Source organism: Haliotis asinina, chromosome 11 (assembly GCF_037392515.1).
Source record: "Haliotis asinina isolate JCU_RB_2024 chromosome 11, JCU_Hal_asi_v2, whole genome shotgun sequence".
In the NCBI taxonomy this organism is placed as follows: Eukaryota; Metazoa; Mollusca; class Gastropoda; order Lepetellida; family Haliotidae; genus Haliotis; species Haliotis asinina.
The window spans coordinates 47,806,188-47,830,644 of record NC_090290.1 but is presented as its reverse complement, the minus strand read 5'-3'; the positions used below and the strand labels follow the sequence as shown (position 1 = coordinate 47,830,644).

The following is a 24,457-nucleotide window of genomic DNA, read 5'->3' as shown; positions in this document are numbered from 1 at the left end:
GAATGACAAAGGTAGGTCAAAGAAGAAGAATTGGTCTTCAGCAATCCTTGTTTGAGTGAGTGAGTGAGTGAGTGAGTATGGTTTTGCACAGCTTTTATTCCAGCAATATCATGGCGGATAACATGGTCATCTCATACTGTGCCTGTGGGGAAAATTGAACAGGGGTCTTAGGCATGACTACTAGGCTACCCTTACATCCCGAGTGAGTGAGTGTGTGACCGTGTGAGTGAGTGACTATGGTTTCATGTAGCCTTAAAGCAACATTCCAGCATTGTCACTGAAGCAAACACCAGAAATGGGCTTCACATACTGTGCCGTGTACGTAATTGAAACCAGATATTCGGCATGACGAGGAAATGCTTTAACCACAAGGCTACCCCTATGCCCTAAAAGAGGTAGTGAGTGAGTTGTGTTTGAGGCTACTTTGTACAGTACTCTTGTTGCGTCAAGATGACCATGGTATATCAGCTTAATGTGGGATTAATGTGGGATCAGATGTTTACAACTTAGGTGAAGCTCCAAGTACAGTGCAGACAAACCTGGAAACAACATTATTTGAACCCACAAACACAAGCTTCTAGCATGACCAGGGCTAAGATGGAGACCCGAAGGTGTGTCAGAAACAAAGGGGCATAACTCTCCTTCACTGTGGTTATTGAGTATGGCTGCTGTTGGCCATATTCCTGAAGTATCATAGCAGGAACACCAGAAACAGGCTTCACAGATTGTACCCCTGTGAGGACGTGAACTAGAATCTTTGATGTGACATGTGAATGCTTTTCCAACTTTACAAGGAGAAAAAAAAACCCAACACACCACACACACACACAATTTACAATGAAGCTGTATGAACAAAAACAAAATAACAAGGAATGCCTCCCAGCCCGTATGGAACTTCCGTCATAGCAAGTACAAATTACTGGCAGGTGAAAAATAGCATATTAAATACAAAGCAGTCATAGAGGACAGACGGCAAACAATAATATATCATAAACACAAAGCACTAGGTAAATGTGAGAAATTCATCTTGGCATAAGCACACCATATTTCATCTAATTGATGATGCTAGAACATGATACATCAATTGAGAAAGACCCATTCCAAACCTTTCAATGTGTACTTTCTAAATTTCAGCAGTTAATACGGTAATACTTTTTCTACACTTTCTTCTGACTTATTTTTTAGGTTTTGGTGAGGCATCTCTTGATGTCCAAGCATCATTCTGAGGAAATATGGTATCAGCAATGTTAGTGATACTAACCTACACCAGGATCATTGTTCGCCATGATTTTCATTATCTACAAAATAAGCGGGGTAATGTTAGCGGCTGACATGTTAAGGTCTATAGTATGAACTTCATCCCATCCCTATCATCATCACAATCCCATCACCATCCCGTCACCACCACAGGCCTAAATAAAAACATGTTGTGGTTCCGATTACCCAACTGATCCCGGATTTTTTAAATTCTGGTGCCAACCCTGTCATTTTTAAGAGGCATGAATAAATAGGGCTTTCAAATACCACTGTTTTTACCTGGCACTCACAGATATTGGTCATTCAGATAAAGAAAGTCAACATGATGTTACAAGCTTGACTGAATAAACAATTACACACTAATAAATGTGTAATTCTACCATGACTTCAGTAAATACTGGATTGTGATTGGTTAATCAAAGTCATCCAGAGGTATATAATCACGTTATATACCTCTGATTTTCAAACACATCATGTACTTGTTTAAAATCTGAATAACATGGTTATGGTAGAATGGAGATAAACGGATTGTGTTGGGAAATCAGCGGTATATAACGAAATTATAATAGCTCTAAATACAAAATTTAGAGCTATTATAACACAGTATGTTTATCTCCTAAATATTTCATACTTTACTTCCAAAATAAATGAACAAGAAAAATCCTACCTACCCACTAACCCTGAATCATAAACAGGTGTAATCGGATCTACAATATTGTTTTTATTTGGCCATTAGGAATGGTCTCATCACCATCATACCAAACCAACCTGCTTCCTTGCTTTACAGAGTTTCTTTTATAAGGGTAATAAAAACAATTTGACAAAAAAAAAACATTAAAAAAACCCCACAAAAAACAAACAAAGGTAATTTTTAACTAATGGGGTGAATTTCCAAAACAAATTTTGCAAATACAGCAGGCATGTATCTGAGAAGCAAGAACACACACTGGTCTGGTATCAGGCTAAAACAAAACAATTGGTTGTCAGGCACTGATTTGAAAAAAAATTCTGATATGTTCAACATTTTGCTAATCAGCCCACGACCAGACCAAACTGTGGAACACAGACTTTGTGATGATGTCAGAACTCAAGTCAGAAAACCTGAAATTGCCAACTAACTTAAAGAGTTTCAGCATTGTACATGTAAGACATGATTACATATAACACAAAATATATAAATAATACATTCTCAGGAAGATTTGTTTTCTTTAACTTCAGTGCCCAAGAACCAATAGCTTATTAATTAACTAGTCCCATTTCATACATGGGTAGCAGTTATATTCTGACAGCACCGACCCACATTCTAGATTTCGTAGCATCAAGGCCAGTAAAAATTAATTTTGAGATTGTCTTTCATTTTGTTCATTCAGTCATTTTGAATTTCATTCCCAGGAAGGTCTTGAAAATCCAAAAGGTCATCTTTGCACACATTACCCTAAACTGAGCAGGACCACATAAAACACATATGAAACAAAATATGTAAACACATTAATATTAATCAATTCATACTCAAGATCTTGCCTTGTTGCTACAAAGCTCCAGATATCTTCCCTCATACTTTATGTGTTTAGTCATTATGGTAAAATCGACATAAATATATTATTCTTCAGCTTCTAAAATCAAACAATTTCTCACGAATGAATAAATAAAAAAAAAAAAAAAATAAATTGTTTCAGAATTTGATCATGGGGGACCTTGAAACCAATGAGACCCTGCCTTCATGATCATGAATCAAATTCTACTCATGAATGTTCATGAATTCATGGACACAAGCTTCTTCACACTGCCCTCAAGTGATCATGTGACTGAAAACTTTCTCAGGGGTATAAAATGGGACATATTAGGTACGAACTCTACAAGCATGGTTGAGTAAACAAAATTCAAGCAAGCACATAGGCCTTCCCCTTTATTTTCTGAAGATTAATTACATCTAGATCTAAATCTGAAAGAATGACCTCTCCATGTCCTGGAAATATAAATACCTGCGATTGAAACTGAAATAACCTCAAATTACTGAAGTTAAAGTAGCTGTCTGGGTAGCAGGTGAAATTAAAGTTCACAAGTTTCTGTCAAGAAATGATCCATCTACTTGGAGCCATGTATACCCTAACATGACTGGGTAAGAAGGAAGTGTACGATACAAGGCAGTTTTATGAAACATGAAAGGGAGGATATATATGTGTGACACATGATCAAGGTCAGATTTGATAATCAGAACATCACAAATTTTGTGACCAAATACAAGGGAAAACTCTTACCCTGCTCAGTGCAAAGATACAAGAATTTACAGATAAGATTACCATGCCTGTACTTTGTAGCACCAAAATAGCATGATTATAACACCAGGGTCAGACATTCTGCAGAAAATACTGAGACTCGCTGAGAGGTAACAGCAACTCTGCACAAAGGCAACCACTTAACAAGAAACCAGTCATGCAATGTTACTTGTTGAAGTAAATACACTGACACACAAAAAGAAAAAAACGACTGACAAACAACATATGTCATAAAAAATTTCAACTGACGAAAAAAAAATATTTGGCCAAGAACATGTCTGTTCAAATCTGATCTTGCTCCAGATGTTAATATCTAGGGTTGAAATCGGAAGAGGTACATGGTAATATAGGGTTCAGTATTGTGGGTCATGATGTCAGTGATTCCTACCCTCAGGTGATCTTCAACATCTGCCAGAGACTGGTCAATCCAGTCAAGGACTCCTGACATCTTGCAGGCATTTTTAGTGATTAAAACAAGATGGCTGACAGAAAGGACCAAGGCTGTGCATCTGCAATTATTCAACACAAACACATTTTACTATCCAAAATAAGTGTGGCATAAATTTGATGCTGTAATCACTGATGGTTGTTGTTGTTTGTTTAATGCCATAGCAAATATTTTGCATGGAGGCAATCTGGAAATACTAATACACAAGACATTTCCAGCAATCAACATCATGAGTATCGTTCTATGTAATTAGGATACAATGACATCTGTCAACAAAGCCAGCAAGCGTGACCATCTAAATTCATTAGGTGCAGTTATGAACATTACACATAACTGATTTGAAGTGAGTTGTTTCAGGAGATTATTGCGTCATGAACAAACTGTTAAACAGTTAGAGGTCTAAAAAGATAATCTCAATTCACCCCAGTTACTGGGGGTATGAGAACATAAAGGAGAAAAGTGCTGAAGTCTACTGTGACTGATATTAATGCATGGATGGCTTATTGACCAACACAGTTCTAGGAAAACTGGGGTCTCATGGGTGGTGCACAAGTGGTGGTATTACATGGTTGTTAAAAGCATTATCAGAGATACAGCTGTCATTTTTAACAGCTGAACTTTTTGACTGGCTAGCATTTCAAATACTGGACATTTATAAATTTTACCAGTCAAGTGGTAACGCTCTTATTTGTGCATGAGACCTTGCACCCAAAAACCAGTTAGGAATGTAGAGAGTCTCATAATATGTCAATGCTGCCATTATTAGCCTGGTGTTTTCCAAATCTGCTATTTTTTATTTGATAACAAGTCAATGTCACATCATCTTTTTCGAGACGGACATGATGGGTGACAGCTTCTGAAATTAATGGACATTCTATCTTTCTACCGACCAAAGTCAAGTATATACCAGATAATGGAAACACTGGTATTACTCATCTGGCCTCCACTAAGTGAGGGTCTTGATGGGTGGTGGTAGGTAGCATCAGAAAAACAATTTACTCACCTGGCCTCCAGTAGCCGAGGGTCTAGAGGGGGGTACATGGATTTCACCACCTCATCAACTCTAGGACTGATTCTTTTGGCGATGGCAACAATATCGGTGAGTGTTTCCTGTGTCCGAATGTTCTGGGCATTACCCATGGTCATGCCGACGAGTTTCTCCGTCAGCTGGTGGCAAGTTTTCAGTATTGATATACAGTGAGGCACTAGTCCACTGAAAATAATACCAAAACAAGAAAAACTTCAACAGCTGATGTGATTTGAGTGACGTAGAGTTATGATGAGATCAGTGTTCACGTTAATGCAGAAACCTGCTTTTTTCATGCAAAAAATAACAAAATCATGCACAAAATATTTTTCATGAGTGTTTTGGCTGCAGAGACTCTGAAATACATAATTTGAATAGATCTACATAATTTGAATAAGTACCTTCAAACAGCAACATATAAAGAACCAATTTATTTTAAAATTGCTCAGGAATGTAAATTAAAATTTCATGTGCAAAAGATTTGGACTAAATATTTCCTATTTTATTTCTGCACACACTCATACAAACCCTATCGCTAACACTGGAGATTTGATAAATGTGCAGACTAATGATAAGAGTAGTCAAGCCTGTTTGTAACACAGAAACAAAAAAAATATTATCTTTGTTAGTTTCAATTAACAAAACTATGACTTTATGACTACCAAAAATATGATTGATCTTAAGACTGCATTACTGTATGCCCAACCTGCAAAATACTGCGCAATACAATTTCACCCCTAGCTAAGAAGTGTTCTAGTCTTACGTGGCATCGTCCACCCATCGCTCGTCCTTCAGTATCTCCTCTAACTTGGGGTTGGTTATCTGGACATCGTCCAGTTCCACTCCAGTCACTGTTTGAGGACCCGAGTCGGATGTGATCAGCTGTACATCAGGCCTGACAATATAGGAATATTAGGGCTGTCATGCTTAACAAAAGTTTAACGAAACATTTAAATAAAAATTGTAACAAGAAAACTTAGTCATCAATATCCCGAGCAATGGCAAAATACTCTCAATGAACAAATTATCAATATCATTATGTCATATGTTTTGTTGTGTCTATATCAGTGTGGACTGACGGAGCGCTTCTTAATACCCCCAAAGGTTGCAGAAAACCGATTATTTGTTCAAACAAAAACGCTATTTTCTCTTCACAAAGATATTTATTAGAAACATTTGTATTCTCACTGGTTTTATATGGTCTCTTTAAAATGCGTCCATCCAATGTAGATTGAAAGCAGAAAATAATCAAACAAAAAGTACTGGCAGCTGTGAAAGCTCAATCATCCAGATGATGACCAGATGATGATGTAAATGAGTGAATGGTTTAACAAAACATGTTGTTACAATTTGTTATTTACAAAATGGCTAAAACTGACTACAAATTTGTGCCAAATGAAAGGCTGAAGCCGATATATGGAAGAATTCTGAACTCAACTTGAGATCTAACCGAAAAGCAGATGGGCATATTGCCGTTTGCAAGCATTGCAGAGGTAACGTAAAGTGCCCAGGCAGTTGTAGTGAACGTCAAATTATACAGTCACATCACCCTCTGGCTCAAAGTGAATATGCCTCAGAAAAGCATGTGGTTGGTACTAGATGCACAAGTTTACACATTGAAAAAAAAAGCAAAGGGCACTTTATAGGAGGAATTTATCAAAAGTAAGGTGTAAGTGACAATGTTATACCCCCTTCACACATGAGGAAGAATGACCCAGCATGTTATTAGCATGAAAATTTCTGGGATTCTTGAAAATTCAAACTAAATTCTAAAAGTTCTTACTGGATTCTGGATGCATTCCAAATATGCGGGTCCATTCTTGTAACATGCTTGAATGTTTTGAACATGTTCAAAACTTTTGAGGTACATTCAAAGTGGAAAAATACCTAAGAGCATTTGAGGTGCATTCAAACTACATTCTATGAATTCTTACTGCATTCTAACTGCAATCTAATAATTCTGAACATAACTGAGGGAGTATAGAAAAGACGAGCCAAATCAAAAATGCGCCTCGATTCAGTCAGAATGTATCTCAATTTCTGCTTGATTTCAGGTGGGAGATGTATTGGAATATTTTGACTGAAGTTTGAATACAGCTCAAATGTATATTAAATACACCCCACATACAGTCAGAACATCCCCAAAACTCTTTCAGTTATCCCTGACATCATCTGAACAATGCTAAATTGAATAAAAATGTGGCCACCTGTCACTGAAACGTCATATAGCATTTGGGAGTCATACAAAGCTTGAAGACTTCATTTGCATAATTATATGCGAGCGATATAAAGGGAATGATTTATCGTATTGGTAACACTGTAAATTGTATAAAAAAATCTCTTAACATAATTCTGATAATGTGATAACATATGGCATCTTACCTCGTGTCCTTGTGCTGTGCTGTGATGAGGTCCACCTTACGACAATATCTCTGCCGGCACACAAATACTAGCGCTGCGAGAGAGGCAAGAAATATCGTGGCAAGAATACTGATAGCCACCACAACCACAATCTCCATGTTGCTACCACAGGAAGGGTTGATCTGGAAAGTCTGGAAAACACATGGGGTTAACTGAGTTTCAAATATATTCGGATATATTTCCCACAAAATCAGCTATCAAGTCGTAATTTGTTGTACATGTAAAATAGAAATTTCAATGCACATGCTTGTTGATTACCTGTCTGTTCTACCAGCAAGTGGTGCCCCTCATAAGAAATAGCGAAAAGTGACAACAAATTAATGATCACTTGTTATAACTTTTCTATTCATGTCCAAAATTATGAGACACACCACCAGAGTTGGTCTGTTGATTTCATCCAACTGCAAAATTTGGATTTGTTACAATTATTAGAGTTTGTATTACTGAGAGATTCATCGGTTTCAAATGAAATCAAATGGACTGTAACTGGCATTATAACCTGAGAAAAATGACTTTTCAGCGGCCTGTCACTGGCATTATAACCTGGGGAAAATGACTCAATGGACTGTAACTGGCATTATAACCTGGGAAAAATGACTTTGCAGTGGCCTGTAACTGGCATTATAACCTGGGGAAAATGACTTTGCAGTGGACTGTAACTGGCATTATAACTTGTAGAAAGTGACTTAATAGACTGTAACTGGCATTATAACCTGGGGAAAATAACTTTTCCGTGGACTGTAACTGGCGTTATAACCTGGGGAAAATGACTTTGCAGTGGACTGTAACTGGCATTATAACCTGGAGAAAATGACTTTTCAGTGGACTGTAACTGGCACTATTACCTGGGGAAAATGACTTTTCAGTGGACTGTAACTGGCACTATATCCTAGGGAAGGTGACCTTTCAGTTAGTGTAAGACTGCATTTCCCCAAGAATGTCCTCCATGAGCTGCCTGGTTTACCCCTCCCTGCCCTTGTCCCTTGGTGTCAACATAAACACATCACATCCTGCTAACACAGGGTAAACAAGGTGCTTGTCTCACCTAATTATACGTCTTCATTCTGTCCGGGAGCATCTGCTCACAATCGCATCTTCCAAGTCCAGAGCGGCCTGAAAAAAAAAAAAAACATGTCCCACGTATCCTGATGTATAAATATTACTAATGGCATGGTAACTGTATTATACAGATCCTTGTAAATTGAGTCCATGTAGATGGTATAGGTTCAGATATTTTGGTCTGACCCATAGGACTATGATCACTTATTGTGACCTGGCACCGATTTCTTGAAGCAAACTTAAGTCTTGAGTTATATGACTTAAGAGGTAATACTCAAATCTGAGAAAATGCATTTTCCAGAATCAACTCAAATCAATTATAAACTGAAACATAGTAGACAGTTTGATTTGGTGAATAGAATTCTTAAGTTGTTAGGACTTAAAATACAATTTTAGCCATTTTAAATTGTCAAACTCAGTTTGAGATTTGAGTAAAAACTTCAGTCTGTTTTGAGAAGTCAGGGCCTGATAACCTTTTCATATCCATGATGCAGATAAGTTGGTGCTAAGAGATGTGTAGTTAGGATGGGCTGGAATTGTAATCCCAGGCAAACCTTAAGATTTGGATATCAAAAAATGACAAAGGGATTGTTACCTTTGGTAGGGATCACATCATTACTGAAGAAAAGGGACACTGGAAGTGTCCACTTCTGAGTACAAATCATCTTTCAACTTTGCAATAGCATCATGACACTACTACTACTACTACTACTACTACTACTACTACTACTACCACCACCACCACCACCACCACTACTACCACCACCACTACTACTACTACTACCACCACTACTACTACTACTACTACTACTACTACTACTACTACTACTACCACCACCACCACCACCACCACTACTACTACTACTCTTCCTCCTACCAAGCATCTGTAGGCACAAGACTTGTAAAAAGGATGTACTTCTGATATTCTCAAGAAACCTGTCTGTTTAGATCGTCATAAGTAGATGATCATCCCAATGTTAATTCAAACCAACACATCCTTTAACATTACGTCCATGAACACAAATATGACACCAACAAAAATCTACCAACATAATTCCTCCTCAAAGGAGGTAAACCAAACACCATTTACAGATTGCTCTTAAAAGCATACCATCACAATATTTACACATGTACCTTTAATACAGGGCTGATACATCAGCATTCCCAACCACGTGATACTCAGTATTAAAGCTACACGATTACACTTAAAGTGCACCTACTCTGCATCTCATGATGCTGACCATCGGCCCGTCACCACGGCCATCAGGAACATGACATTCCTCTGGCTAATTATAGAAGCAAACACTGGCCAACAATCGCAGGTCTGAGCGAGTGTCACATAAAGCCTAATCCAGGCATATTTGTTTTAGCTTGGATAAAGCAAACAGTCAATATGCTTTCTCTCGCTCCCATTCAGCACGGTTTATGCTCAATAGTCTTTATAATGCGCCAACAGATTACTTTTTGTGTGAACTCATTCAAAAAACTTGAAAGTGTGGGACTTAAATCATTTTCTGCTGTTTATTCTTAAACATTATAGTGGAAAATTTATTAAATAATATTTAAAATCAATTTCAATTTCATTTGAAATGTTTGTTAGTGCAAGCTCCAATGCAACACATGATCAAATGGATGGTGTTAGGAGACAAGCTTTCCGCCATGCACTATTAACTTGTTATGAAAAAACAGTGTCTATTTGGAATCATCTTGGGAGAGTTTTCAGTGCCATCATGGGGTCATGCTTTGTTAGTATTTGTGTAGCAAAATTGGCTGCCTTATCACAGTTGATCTTGATGACAAGGCTAGGCACCAAATGTTGATAACTTCACAAACAATTACCCTATAATAACAGGAACAATATTGAAAAAAATTCTGACTAAAATCGATAAAATAGATTTTCAAACGTAAGTCCAGATAAACAACAAATACTTTTGCAATCAAACAAATTATGTTTTAAATGTTTGTTTCTATTATACACTTCCATGTCTAGCTATTACTTATCCAGTGTTACGAACAGGTTACGTAGTCAGGGCAGTGTATTTGTGATCAGAAAAAGAGAACCATCAAAACTCATTATGAGGTGCATCATGTTCACCCCTTCCACTCGGTGGTGTTTTACACATGAACAGTCACTGTACACAATCCAACACTGCACAATATGGACATATTTATATCACAATGCTTAGTGTAATTCTTGTCTCAATATCCACAACCTGTGAAGATCCCGCTTAGAATTGGTCTTTAGCAAACCATGCTTGTCCGCAAGAGGTGACCAACGGGATCAGGTGGACTTGGTTGACACTTCATCATACCCCAATTGTGTAGATAGCTACTCAATTTACTAGTGATGTTAATCACTGGATCATAAAGTCCAGACTCAGTTACTTGCGAATTGCTGTAATATAACTATAATGATTTTGACTGAGGTGCTAAACAACACACAAACTACACACAAGAAAATACGGTAACCTTGGCAACACTTTGTTGTGTCACTGTGTGTTCAAGGAAGTGTATGTCACCCTGCCATGAATACATTCAGTTCAGGCCTCCCAAGTTGGAACCAATTAAAAGCAGGGAGCTCTGGTTTTAACACCTTTTAACATGCTTAACTACGTGCCTCTGGCATACAAATTGGGGAAAGATATTTCATCCCAAATTGGCTTTGTTTTTAGATTCCTGATAATGATGCTCTCATTTTCCTAAATGCACTGTTATATTTACAATGGAAAAATACTGAACAAAACAAGAAATCCTGGTCCTATTAAACACGATCAATAACTCTTTTCACCAAATTATAACAACACATGGGAAATTGTCAACGCCAAACTTTGTATTTGAAAGACATTATTAAAGAAACTGGCACCAATGGGGCAAAAAACAATTACAAAATTGTTTTTTGGGTGGGATCAGAAAAACTAGAAATAAAGATAGTCTGGGGTTATTTCACTTATTCAAATTTTTATCTTCATACAAGAGATGGTTGTATTACTAAACAATGCTAAAAATATGATAAAGGTATTATGATGTAAACGTCATTTTTCAAGCTGGTAGATATGTAACCCAAATGAAATATTAATCTCAGCATCTTGATTCTGGGAATTACACTGAATTGTAAACCTTGTGGCCTTGGCAGAAAAAATTTGGGAAAGAATAGCTCTACACCAAAAATGGGATTTCCAACTGTGCCCATGTGGGGAATCAAAACTGGGTCTTCAGCGTGATAATCGAACGCTTTAACCACCAGGCTATCCAAACGCCCATCTGATTCAGGTAGTATTAGTGATATCTGCTGCAGAACTGTAGCTGATTATCATGATTTTTGGCCTGTTCAGGTCCAACTAAAATGGGAATTCTATTCAAGAAAAAAATATCTCTTTTGTCTTTGTCTTTTCAACAGCATTTGTATCCAAAATACAAACACAACTTTGGCCTTAGTCTGTCATCATGGTCATACAGACCTTGACACAAACCTATCCAAGAAAGTCTGTGCAAGTCTAGAAAACATGGCAAGTCTACATTTCCACAGCTTCAGGGAATCTGAAAAGGAAAGAAGTCTCAAAGCTCCTTTTCATTATATCTTATATTTTTTACTACAAGTTTTACTTTCTGTAAAATATGTTCAATTCAGAGACTAGTTGTTAGTCTACTTTGGCCTTTGATAACATCTTTGATAGGTAAAAGTCTAAACACAGACAGCAGGGAAAGTTCAAGGAAGTATTGTTCCTTCACGGCCTGGTACACACACAGCCTATGCTCAGTGGAGGTAAGTGCACAGTTAATGTCATGACCTGTATAGAGGGGAATCCCACCTGCAACAGTTGGTGAAAGATACCAATGAAAATGGCTTACATAAATAGAACATTTGAGATGCTCACAATAATGTTATACCAGCGTCAAAGACCTGTCAACTAAGTTAATTATCTATTATCAGTGTTTTCTCGCCTGACTATTGACAAAACCTGGCTTCTCACAATTGACTTATATACCATGCATTCTTAATGCATTTTCCATATTCTCTGCCTGCCCTAATCAGGTGCAAATGCATATTTCTAACACTGTCGAATAGGGGTTGGTCAATGATCTCATTTGGAAACAGTATCATGTGTTATACATGTAATATAATCAGTTGTGATAGCTACTTTTAGAAATATGTATATAACAGTATCACTTAACAATAACACATGCATATCAAACCTACCAAATCACCTAACCTCAGCTATTTGTAGGTATGAAAATACATCTAAATTTTAGGTGATTTCTAACTATTGACATAATATAATATTTTATGTTGGCCAAATACTGAAAACAGCTGCAAGGGTTAGTTGCAATGTTTGGTTTGGGATTCATTCCAAATACCATTGAGTTTGACCAGTTCATTGTTTCACACCATACCAAAAACATTTCTCCACATGACAATAGCCCACAAATAATGAAGCTCTACAGCAACCCAGAGATCAATATCATGAGTGCAAGCCCAGGCAGTAGGGTACCACACCAACCATATCATCGAACCAGACTATGAGATCCAGTTTGATGAGAATTGGTCTTGAGTAAAGTATGCTTGTTGTAAGAGGGATTGGGTGGTCAGACTCTGTGACTTGGTTAACAACATCAATTCATCGTATTCCAGTTGCATAGACTCATTCTCATGCTGTCGATCACTTGACTGTCTGGTCTCAATTTGATAATATACAGACTGTACAAAGGAGTACAAGCTGTTCTCACCGAGGTGACAGCAGAAGACAGAGATCACAATAATATGATATTGAGAATAGCAGAACTTCATGGAAATGAAATGTGACTGTGAGAGACAGACTAGTCAATTGCCTAAAAACAAATTTTGGCAATTTGTGTATGTTGGAACTTGGACAGTGTTCGTGTTAACTCAAAATCATGCATGTTTCAAGCAAATAAATCTACACTTCATGCACGACATGTTCTACCTGTATGCTTTGCATATAAAGCATCTTGTGTTCTGGGTAGTTACATTTCTATTGATACTGAAGTATAACAAATGTAGGAAAAAAAGTAACAGGAAGAAAAGAATCAGGCAAAAAGGTAACTGGAAAAAAGTAACAGTTTTTATATAAATACTTAGTCAAGATTCGGATGAGCCTTGATCGGGGCTCCAGATAATTTTTCGACTTGAGGAGTATGTATGCCCTATTTTTTTAATATAAGAGTACTGGGAAAAGTTAGAGTACACTTAGAGTACTGAATGGAATTTAATGGCATGTAAGTAGTCTTGTGTTTCATTTCATATGTGCACTATAATATTGCTACTCGTGTAAACAGGACAATACACAATAAAGCAAAACTTTCTCAGATAGATACATCTATAATTAATTCTAAAAACATACACCATTGCTGTGGTGTTCATCTGCTACTTTTTTGCACATGTGCCAATACAGCCCTTATCAGGAGCCCTGTTTGATTGTCTTATTTCAGTTATGTAAAAAGTGTTACTTTGATCATCTTTTTTTATTGTTGTTGTTGCCTGTTTACTAAAGAAACTTCTCACCAACTCAGCTTACTTGATAGTATATAAGGAACTTTGTCAAGTAAACTATTCATCTGCAAAAACAAACCTCAACTGAGCAATTTCACCGACTGTCTCTGCACAACCCCCCTTCATAAAGTCACAACTGAAAAAGTGTCTCTTTTTAGCCTGTTGCTTCTTTCCTAGCAAAATCTGTTACTCTTTTTCCGTGTTTTTTTCCTGTTTCTCTTGTCTGCGCACTAAGTGTAACATCATCCTTCTTGACATGGCTATTATGTTACAGAAACTTGGAATTCCCAAGGTTTATAAATACTTTCAATACAGCATTCGCTGCAGGTTTTGTAAGAGTGCATGCAGAAATAAAAATATAAACACGTAGTCCACATCCTATGTGTGTAAAATTTGCATTCACAATCCTGAATCATTTCATGATTTTTTTTAGTTTTTCTTAATATGTTGCTGTTTTGAGGTGTCTTTTTAAAAATAAGTAGATCAGAATTGATGCATCCAAACCATGCCCACAAAATATTTTTTGCATGTTTTTATTATTTTTTTGTGTGTGAAAAATGTAGGTTTCTGAGTTAATGCGAACACTGAAATAGCGACCTCGCCAGATGGTGTGTGCAAAACCATGTATGACCATATATAGGTTCATACCTTATATAGTTATTCCCACTTTGGAGATCTGCGTCAAGTGTTTGTCCATCACCTTCCCAAATTCTTTAAGAAACTGAAAAATTCGCTGAATGGGTGAAAGTTGAGTTGATCATCCTTCAAAGTAGTGAGTGTGTGAGTTTAGTTTTACAGAGCACTCAGCAATATTCCAGATACATGGTGGTGATGTGTAACTATAGTCTGGACAGACAATCCAGTGATCAACAGCATGAGCATCGATCTGTGCAAATGGGAACTGATGACGTGTCAACCAAGCCAAAAAGTCTGACCTGACAATCCCGTTAATTGCCTCTTATGACAAGCATAGTCACCTTTTTATGGCAAGCATGGGTTGCTGAAAACCTATTCTATCCTGGACATTCACATGTCTCCTTCAAAAGAATGACGATGACTTGCGGACATGAACCGATGGTCCATGAAACACAACTGGTGACCGAAAAACATATTTTCCTCCATGGTTTTGGATAAGCCATACGATTTTATCAAGTTTTGAGTTTTGCTGAGAAAATGACTACTGTTTCTGTGTGAAACAATAAACAATAGTGTGTTGGCACTTGGTAAATGATCACAAACTAAGCACACGTTTCTGTGGAATGGGTGCTGGCTAATTGGACTCACTCTAATCAAACTCAGCTTGAAGCTGGCCAAGCGAGTTTGATCCTCCACATGACTGTAATTGAAACATAAACCATGTGACATATGTCATGAATGCTGAGTGATTGATTTTAGCCTAATATTCCAGCAGAGGACAGCAGAAATAGTCATCACATATTGTACGCATGTGGGGAAACGAACCCAGGTCTTATGTCAAACTTATGATAAGCGAATGCTTAACTACTCTGAAAACCCACTATCCCTATCACAAATGGTGTCAAACGCTGTGGAGTAAGTATTTGATAGCTTGGGCACAGCTGTTAACCTTTCACAGCTGTAAATGTAATACGGTAGTACATCCCACCTACTATGTTTGCATAGGAGCGTCTCATTCTGTTTACTCTGTAGTACATTTTGACCAGATGACAACACTATCAGTTTGGGTTACTTGGTCATATCACAAGACACCTGCAATAAATGTGTTATGCAACCAGTCTTAACGTCAGTATCGACTATAAAGTCTGAGATGTATAACAATGTGTGAGTTTGTGTAACAATAAATCATGATCTGCAAGCCCACGGTGTCCGGAATCGTTTTGTAAACAAACCCCTGAAGAAGTAGGAAATTAATAGCAATATATCACAATCTTATGACGTCTAATGTAGATAACTCACCTGGGAGGGTAAACAATTTGCAGCAGTGCGTAAATCAAAGCGTGATTAGAGGTTCTACCACCTGTTGAACGTTATCAACAAATGCAAACAAACTTTTCCACCTCTCTCATCGACTAAGATGGCGGTCATCGCCTACTCTCGAACTGTCTGAAAAGTTTTCACAATTTTTTGAACGATTAAGGCGAAAGGTTTTAAAAAGTTACACAAGTTGGATAAAGGTTATATAGGTCGCATGTATATAAAATTTAACTTACTTTTCTCTTTTTGCAAGCCCACAACTTTGATCACGTGACTTGAAAGGGTCTTGTGAGTCACTTCGTTTTGTCGTTGAGGCTCCCGTCACCAACCTGAGTAATTAAGTAGCAAGCACTTCATAAAATGTGTGTATACAGACGGGGAGTAACTCGTGTAGGGTGGAAATTTTCAGGGCTCGTTTACGTATCCCATGTCATTTTGACACCGTCAACAAATGCGATCCATCGTGAGGACAATGGGGAGCGTAACACCTATCTCGCTTACAAATCTTGCAAAGTCATTGCAAATTAATGCAGTACGAAGTGTGTTAAGGATGTCCGTAATTTTTAATGTGTTTCTCAAATCCTGTGTAAACCAGAATGAGAGCGGACGCGCCGAAAAAAACCCAACCCAAACCATTTGTCACGAAATGTGAGCCATATTTAATGAAATGCTTTATCTTTTTCGCCCAACTGAGTATAGTCCAGAGATTGATTCATTATGTAGATCGAATTTTGAAGGGATGAAAGTGAATAAAATATCAAGTTGACCATTTTTTCTTGAGCGTGTGAGTGAGTGTGAGTGAGTTTAGTGTTTCGCCACTTAAATTTCAACAGTGTTCCAGCAATATCACGGCGAGAACACCAGAAATGGCCTTCACACTTTGTACCCACGTGGGGGATTCGAACCCAGGTCGTCGGCGTGATGATCGAACTCTTTAACCACATGGCTATTCCCCACTGCCCTTAAAGGGTAAGAGTAGTTTGTCTTATTAAAAACTATAGGCATAAATGTCCACAGTGGCGGGGAAAACTGAGAAAAACATTATTTTACGTTGAACTGAAAACACAGCAAATCATACAGTCAGCCTAAGGGGCGCTGTCTGTATTGACTCCTGTACGGACATGAAAGTCTGTCTCACAGCCCTGAACCATATTATTTCGCCTACAGCCTAGCTCTCCCTGCAATGCTAAACTTTAGCCCTAAATGAAGCAAGTCGAGATTTCCACAAGCCTGAATCTCCCACCTCACTTGGGCTCCTTTTCAATTTAAATGGGTTTATTTGTTGCTGCCAAATCTTAATATATTCAGAGTTTAAGCGCTACTCAGTAGTAGACCAAAATATAGATGCATGTCATATTCAAGCTTTCCAGTAAGTCTCTGACGTGAAACGCCCACAGGTATATTTAGACAGTCGACATAAAGCGTGCCTCCTTTGAGAGCATATTAGGTAATGAATTTTTTTTAAAAAAATAGTTAACCAGCTAGCACGGCGAGTATGGTGTTGCTGCAGTATTAAAATGTCTGTGACCATCACCAAGCTACCCTGTCACAAATACTAAACCGATTCGTATCATGTCTCGTCTGACACATTTCCATGTGCTTCGTAAGTTAAACTTCACACGCACACTCACAGAACTGATGTTTTACGCCGCTGTCGGCGACATTGGATTTACATGACCGGGCCTGTACAGAATCTGCAATACAACTGCTGCAATGGAAATTGAAATTAAATCGCGAATGCTTCTCTTTTGGGGAACACTCGTTTCAGGAAAGGCATCTAAATTCTCCCTCCATGTCTATAAATTACTGTATAATGATACAACCCGTAATATATCCAGCTATAAATGGATTGTCTGTATTAAGGACAATTTTGACCAAATTGGAATGAGCTAAATTTTGGCTACACATGCATGTCCAAATAAAAAAACATCTTAAAGCACTTGTAGTAAACAGACTTAAGGACATCAATCTACAGACCTGGATTTCAAACACAGAAAATTCTTCAAGAGGCGCTATGTATAATATCCTTAAAAACCCTGAATTCAAATATGAAGCCTATCTGAATTTATTACATGATAATAATCGGAGGGCTTTACTTAATTTCAGAACCTCAAACCAGTTCCTTCCAACTGAAACCGGACGATGGATTAAAACTCCCAGGAATGAAAGATTATGTACTCTCTGTAATACCAACGATAATGGAGATGAGTTTCACTTTTTGTTTATGTGCTCTACTTTGACCCAAGAAAGAAAATAAATATACTAACAACTATTTCTGTAGCAGCCCAAACATGTACACAATGAACCAGCTATTTCGCTCAAACAAACTAGGAACAATCAGGAAATTAGCAATATTCTGCAAAATAATAATGTCTCATTATAAGCAATGCCACCACAAAAGATAACCGATAACACACGAGTGTAAAATTGTTTATTTGCTGATTAAATGAATGTATATACGGCTTATGTCCGAAATCAAGCGATATGTATACCATTTTATGTTTTACAACTGTATTTAAGTAATACATTGTATGTAACCCTGTACCTCTTACAGTGTAAATAAAGAGTGTAAATAAAGTTCAGTTCAGCAACCAGATAATCAGGTGATTGAATATGTGCGGCGTCAGAGATGTGTTTCACTAATGGTACCCATGTGGGAAATCCAACCCGGGTCTTCCGTATTCGAACGCTTTGACCACTAGGCTACCCCGCTGTCTACCTGTGGAATAAAAAATAACCATCACCTTGGGCTTTCCTCTCACTACAAACTGTCAACCATAATATAACAGGGTTATTGATTTTAAACGCGGCGTTTAGCACAAACTCACTAACCTCATAGCTCCTTTTATTGACCGTCAGTTAAGTGATTATACACATTCTACAACCTCTCAGTTTGGCGTCCAAATACCTATTTCACGTATTCAATGTTCATTCACAGAATCCCAGAGGCAGGGCGTGCCCGACACCTGTAATTTGCACCTGACAGTATGCATGTATTGTGTTTGTGCAACTGAACACAGGCTAGTTTTATCCACCAATGAAACGTGCTCGAGGCGTCCTCTAGCGTCTTGGTGTATGCTATGCCCCCAAGGTTGGGTGTGTTTATAAGCCTCCTTTATATGAAATTAGAATCATTTAGGGGGTTTTTGTTGAATACAGGCCTGTTTGAAGTGATTCGGTCAGACTTGACGCGCTGGGGTGCATTTTACAGTTGGCGACGACGCTGATAGTTTGAAGTTACGTAAAATGGCGGTCAATATGTTGCCTGTAGCTGTTTGAATGTATGTCATGGCATCACCATTGTCACTCATATTATCAACCACAATAGTCCATTTGACTCAAAAGAGGACCGATCAGTTGCAATATAAGATAAAATACTTAATTATACGCTGATCACAATCAAAACATCATACCAACTCTGTTTTTGATTGAATTGTTTACCTGAAAAATAGACAAAATGAGCGAGGAAGGATGGAAACGGCACAACACTGGGCTACTGAAGACAAATTTCATAGGACTTGGAGAAAGCAGTCACAGTATATAGTGTCCTGATGCTTTTGTATGCATTAAACCAGACAGTATATGTTTATATATTTTGGAGGTAACACGATGACACACACTTAAAGGTCACATATATTCTAATAGGGTACAAATGCAAAATCACTTGCTGACATCGTTATAAATGAAACCCCGTCATTAAAACTGCTCATTTCGATCTTTAATTACCTTAAATCGACCTTTTTGTCAACAACGCACAATTCTCAGCCGCAAACGAAATTTCAACCAATCAGAGCGACGCGTCTCCGTGACGTAATAGTAGGTATAGAAATGAGGGTCTGCGCAGTATTCATCTACATTTCAGGGGTTAAACTATTTCGTTTACAGGTTTGTACAAACCTGAAATCGCGAAAGCTGCTGAGAAAAATGAAAGCTATATGTTCTCACAATCTACTATCATTTAGTTTTGTCTCCTACTTTGCCTAGTTTTCGAGTTACAACCCTTGTTTTCATGGACGATTCTGTCAAAATCACTAGGTGTCGCTAGGTTGTAATCCGTGTTAGGTGGTATAAACCTACACGTTATTTGTCATCATTCACTTGATGCTCAGTCAATGAATTTATAACAGGTATAATTAGTGGTAACGCCACTTAGATTACCCGACAAAGGCCCCCATTTGGCATTTCTTTTGTCTGGATCGATCAAAGGATTAACCGATAACACGCTGATTGATTAATTAGTTTTATGGGGATTTAAATGGGGGATTTGTCGAAAAGTAGTGTTTATGTATGTGCATTTACTAATCTATACTGAATACACTCTGTCGTGTCTGTGTCTATGTAAAACAACACCCTTCTTTCAAAGGATCAACCGCCAATAGATTGATTGCTCATTGTTGGCTAACTAAATAACTTTTTAAAAAGAATGACGCACATTATGCAATTAGTTGCCACGTGTGCTATCTTGGGCAAACAATGAAACTATACAGCAATGTGAAAAACCTGAAACGATACATCACGTTTTCGTATACTAGACTGTTAAAAGACACATCACTTGGGAAATCTTCAGATGAATTATGTATGACTTGTTTTTGTGGATATTGATGGATACATTCCTCGAACAAGGTAATAGCCTCACATTGCTCCTATAACTTTAATTTTAATATTTGCATTTTTGTTTTTAATACGTTGTCGTAGCTTTCAACAGAATCATTGTTTTCGTCGTTAAGTGTAATGATGCAGACGACATACACTAGGGCGTGGGTGCGAATTATGATTCATATAGGCAAACTATGAAATGTCTACAACTTACATTCCTGTTATACATTTGCAGATCGTTTCTTTTTATTAAGTTTCAAAATGCATACAAGTATGATTATAAAGTAATTAGGATTATGAGACCAAGTATAAAGACGTATATTGACAAGTGTCTACATACTGGTGAGTGAACGTTACAAACCAAGTAAATTTAGCAAGTGAAGACATTTATCGCGCAGTATTTTCACTTCGACCCTGACCTCGCTTAGGTTATGTTACAGGTTGTGTGATGCAAACTCCTTTTGGTAATGATTCAAATACATATTTATGTAGTTTTGATTTTCTAACGTGATGAGAACCAACCATACATAATCTCATTAATTCAAATGGATTTGACTTCAGGATTTTCAAAAATGGCGGCGATCTGTCTTGGGATGAATGCTATTTAAGTTTGTTTTCACCGACTTACAAAAGGACAATTACTTTCAACTAGTAGTAAAATATGTATTTTATTGATGCTCAATAGGATTTTGCATGACATTGCTTATAACATAACAATATCACTCTTGTAAGTGAGGTGGAGGTCAATATAACATTCCTTGCAATGTAAAGGTCACTTCGATCCCCCACCTTGCTTCCTTGGAAGAAGTCCTTATGTTAGAAGTTGTGTCAGGCAAAATCCTTTTGGCCATGATTCAAATGCATATTTAACTACCAGTAAAAAGTAGTTTTGATTTTCTAACTTGATGAAAACAAATCATAATTTCAATAATTCTAACGGACTTTAGCCCGTGACTTCAGGATTTTCAAAAATGGCGGCGCCCTGTCTGAGGATGAATGCTATTTAAGCTTGTTTTCACCGACTTACAAAATCAAAATTACTTCCTACTGGCAGGACATTATGTATTTTATTGATAGACATTAGGATTTTACATGACACTGCTTATAACATAACAGCTTCACTCTTGGAATCGGTCAATATAAGGGGTCAATATATTACTTATGATAATATTGTCACTCGTTTCCAAGGAAGAAGCGTTATATCCATGCAAAATCCTTTTGGTCAACAATGTGTAGTAAGCAGTCTTGATTTTATTAACTCGATGAAACTTGAACTCCATTGTCTATCCTGAAAGCGTGGTAGGGGGCTAACCATCCGATTTAGTATATACCACGGGCTTCCACAAAGCTCACTTCGCACTCACTAACAACCAATTTAAGCACAAACTACAGAGTCTGGTGGAAATCTGTGCACAGTGACACCATCACCCGACCCCAAGGAACAATTGACGGCAACACAACAATTCGGCATGTCTTTGTTGACGTCGAGAAATCAGCAAAATGACGATATTCCTACACAATTTCTTTACATTTAACCGGAAATCGTTCCTTCTATGACGTCACTGTAGGGCTCTGGTGACAGAGTTACGTAACCTGTCTGCGGTTTCGTTTGCGGGCGAGAGAGAAGCAGACGGCTTTTTAGCAACTTTTAAGCGCTTGGTATTAATTAACCACAAGGTTGTTTTTTTTTTTAAAATGGTGTTTCGTTTATGACTAACCAAAGGTCTTTCATATGCAGTGATAAAAAGAGTACCAAAAAATTGAGTTTAGTGGTCCTTTAAAGCATTAAGCGGCACGAAAGAGAGACTATGCTGGCACATATGGTTTAAAAACTTGCGCCAGTAAATACTGAATCTTTGTTGCTTATACAACGTCAATATAAAAGTTAATATATATCAGGCTAGTGTAGTGCAGTGGAAGAGGTTTTCTTCTGAAGAGCTTGATAAAGGACCTAACGAACCTGCAAGTTTCTCCTCCCTTTGCAAACATCGTAAAATTGTATAAACGTAACCATTGTTAATTGTCATGTTATGTAATGTATGTCATAACTGCAATTAATAGGTAGTCACTAGTCATCACGGAGACATAATAACTGACCATTCCAAATAGTCATGTTTTCTGTGAACGGGTCATTCACATTGTGCATGCAAGTTCATAAAAATCATCACACCCACTAACCATCAATGTTGTATAGGGGGTTCCCTCCCATTACGACTACTCTCCAACTGGACTACTCATTAAATACACAAACTTAATGGACGACTGATTTCTAATTACTACCTGTCACCCCTATCATGCGACTCTTGGATCAGTTCATTTTCAACAAAAATATAAACACACGTGTAATCTCATGTTTATTTTACATACAACACATTACACATTTATCACACATTTATCACATAGCGCATTTAATTTGTCGCATAGCCAAAATAGTCATCACTGAATGTTGCTAGGTACAGGTATATCATGTGCACAGTGTTCAGTCTAATTTCAGCAATCTTCCTGCAGCGTCCACGAACTCCAAGGGTGTCTTCTGGTTGTTCTGCAGCTGGGTCTTCAGGTTCTGCAGACGAGTGTCCAGTTGAACATACTTCCTCTTCCTGGGTGGTGGGTTGGCACCATGCATCATCTGAGCAAGCAGTCTTTCCAAGGACTTGATGGTGGAGATGAAACTGAAGATGTTGGGATGACAGCGCTGCACAGTTTGGTTCAGGTGATGGTGCCTACCCTCTAGGTGGTTGTTTGTTCTCGGCCCTTCAGTGTTGTTGTGGTTCCAGACAGCAATGGGGAATCTAGCACCGAAGTCCACCCAGTTGTAGTCTTTAAACTGCTCGCACTTGGCATGACCAATAGGGCCGTCATTCATGCAGTCCACCCACACATCTTGGACATTCCCTGCAGGCAACAGTGCCAGTGCAGCAGCACGGCGAACCAAACGTCCAACTTCAGGGTTGTCCTTATAGGCACGTACAAGTTCCAAGTCCTGCACCTTTCTCCAGACACACTGGGAGTAGTGGAAATAACAACCTCGGACTGCGGTGGTAGGAAACTCTGCGTGAATAGCCTGGTGCGCAGGATACTCGAAGTCTACCTGGATGACGTCTGGGCTGAGGGGTCTTCCTACTTTGTCCTGGGTAACTTCTTTCAGTTGCTGGAACAAGCGAGTGTAAGTCTCTCGGCGACGGTCTGGTAAGAGGCAAAACATGAGGGGAAACATCTTGCCGCCGGCCATGGAGTGGATGACATACAGCTGGTGCCACAGTCCTGGACAAGAATAGAAAGTGCCATCCATATACAGAATGTTCGCTTGTTGGGCCATCTCAAGTGTTTCATCCGTCGCAAATACAAGAATCTTGTCTTCTCTGCCACTGTTAACTGCCAGGAATCGGCGACCGTCTTTGGTGTTAGCCCAGAGGTTGCTGATCAACTTCATTGATGTCTCATCTTCTGGTTGGTGGTTGTGTGCTCCTGTAACAGTACGAATGAATTCGCCAACTGTAGAGATGTTTCCTTTGCATCCAGTCTGAGCACATCTCCAGTAGACTGCAGTATCTCCAGTGCGGTTCAGCTTGTATCTATAGCTCTGATGTATAACCTGCCGGGCTCCTCTCTGTGATATCACAAACTCTCTGAACATTCGCCATAGTTATAACATGAAATTTCCATTCCAATCTTAAGTTAGTTAAGTTTTGAAAAACTGAGACGTTGAGACATTTAACTCTCTACTACCTCTTGCTACTACTCCTTTGTTTTGCATTGAAGCTTGTTTGTTTGTTTGTTTATACAAGAATACTTTGATCAGTTCTTTTAAGGATCATCACAAACACAACTTTAAAGATGCAATCAGATAAAACTAATGTTTGTATAAACAAATAGCTGATCAAACAAGTGAGGATTATCAATCCGTCCTG

General features: G+C 38.1%; 2 protein-coding genes across 4 annotated transcripts in view; both read right to left on the bottom strand.

Annotated features, from left to right (window-relative positions):
- Positions 1–16,270, bottom strand: part of LOC137255794 (transmembrane protein 98-like) — a 28,793-nt gene extending 12,523 nt beyond the window's left edge. The window contains exons 1-7 of one of the 3 annotated variants that reach the window (XM_067793334.1): positions 15,933–16,057; positions 8,475–8,542; positions 7,391–7,560; positions 5,772–5,903; positions 4,985–5,194; positions 3,922–4,042; positions 1,262–1,298 (exon numbers count right to left, since the gene is read on the bottom strand). In XM_067793334.1, coding sequence (XP_067649435.1) covers positions 1,262–1,298; positions 3,922–4,042; positions 4,985–5,194; positions 5,772–5,903; positions 7,391–7,527 — 637 coding nt within the window. In that variant the 5' untranslated portion in view covers positions 7,528–7,560; positions 8,475–8,542; positions 15,933–16,057. Of the gene's footprint in view, positions 1–1,261; positions 1,299–3,921; positions 4,043–4,984; positions 5,195–5,771; positions 5,904–7,390; positions 7,561–8,474; positions 8,543–15,932; positions 16,058–16,186 lie in introns of those variants that run through there. The other 2 variants (XM_067793333.1, XM_067793331.1) reach the window with 2 other exon arrangements.
- Positions 16,271–23,025: 6,755 nt separating this feature from the next.
- LOC137255490 (uncharacterized) lies at positions 23,026–24,183 on the bottom strand. Its single transcript, XM_067792925.1, has one exon. The coding sequence runs from the start codon at positions 24,181–24,183 to the stop codon at positions 23,026–23,028; it is 1,158 nt and encodes a 385-aa protein (XP_067649026.1).
- Positions 24,184–24,457: the final 274 nt, after the last annotated feature.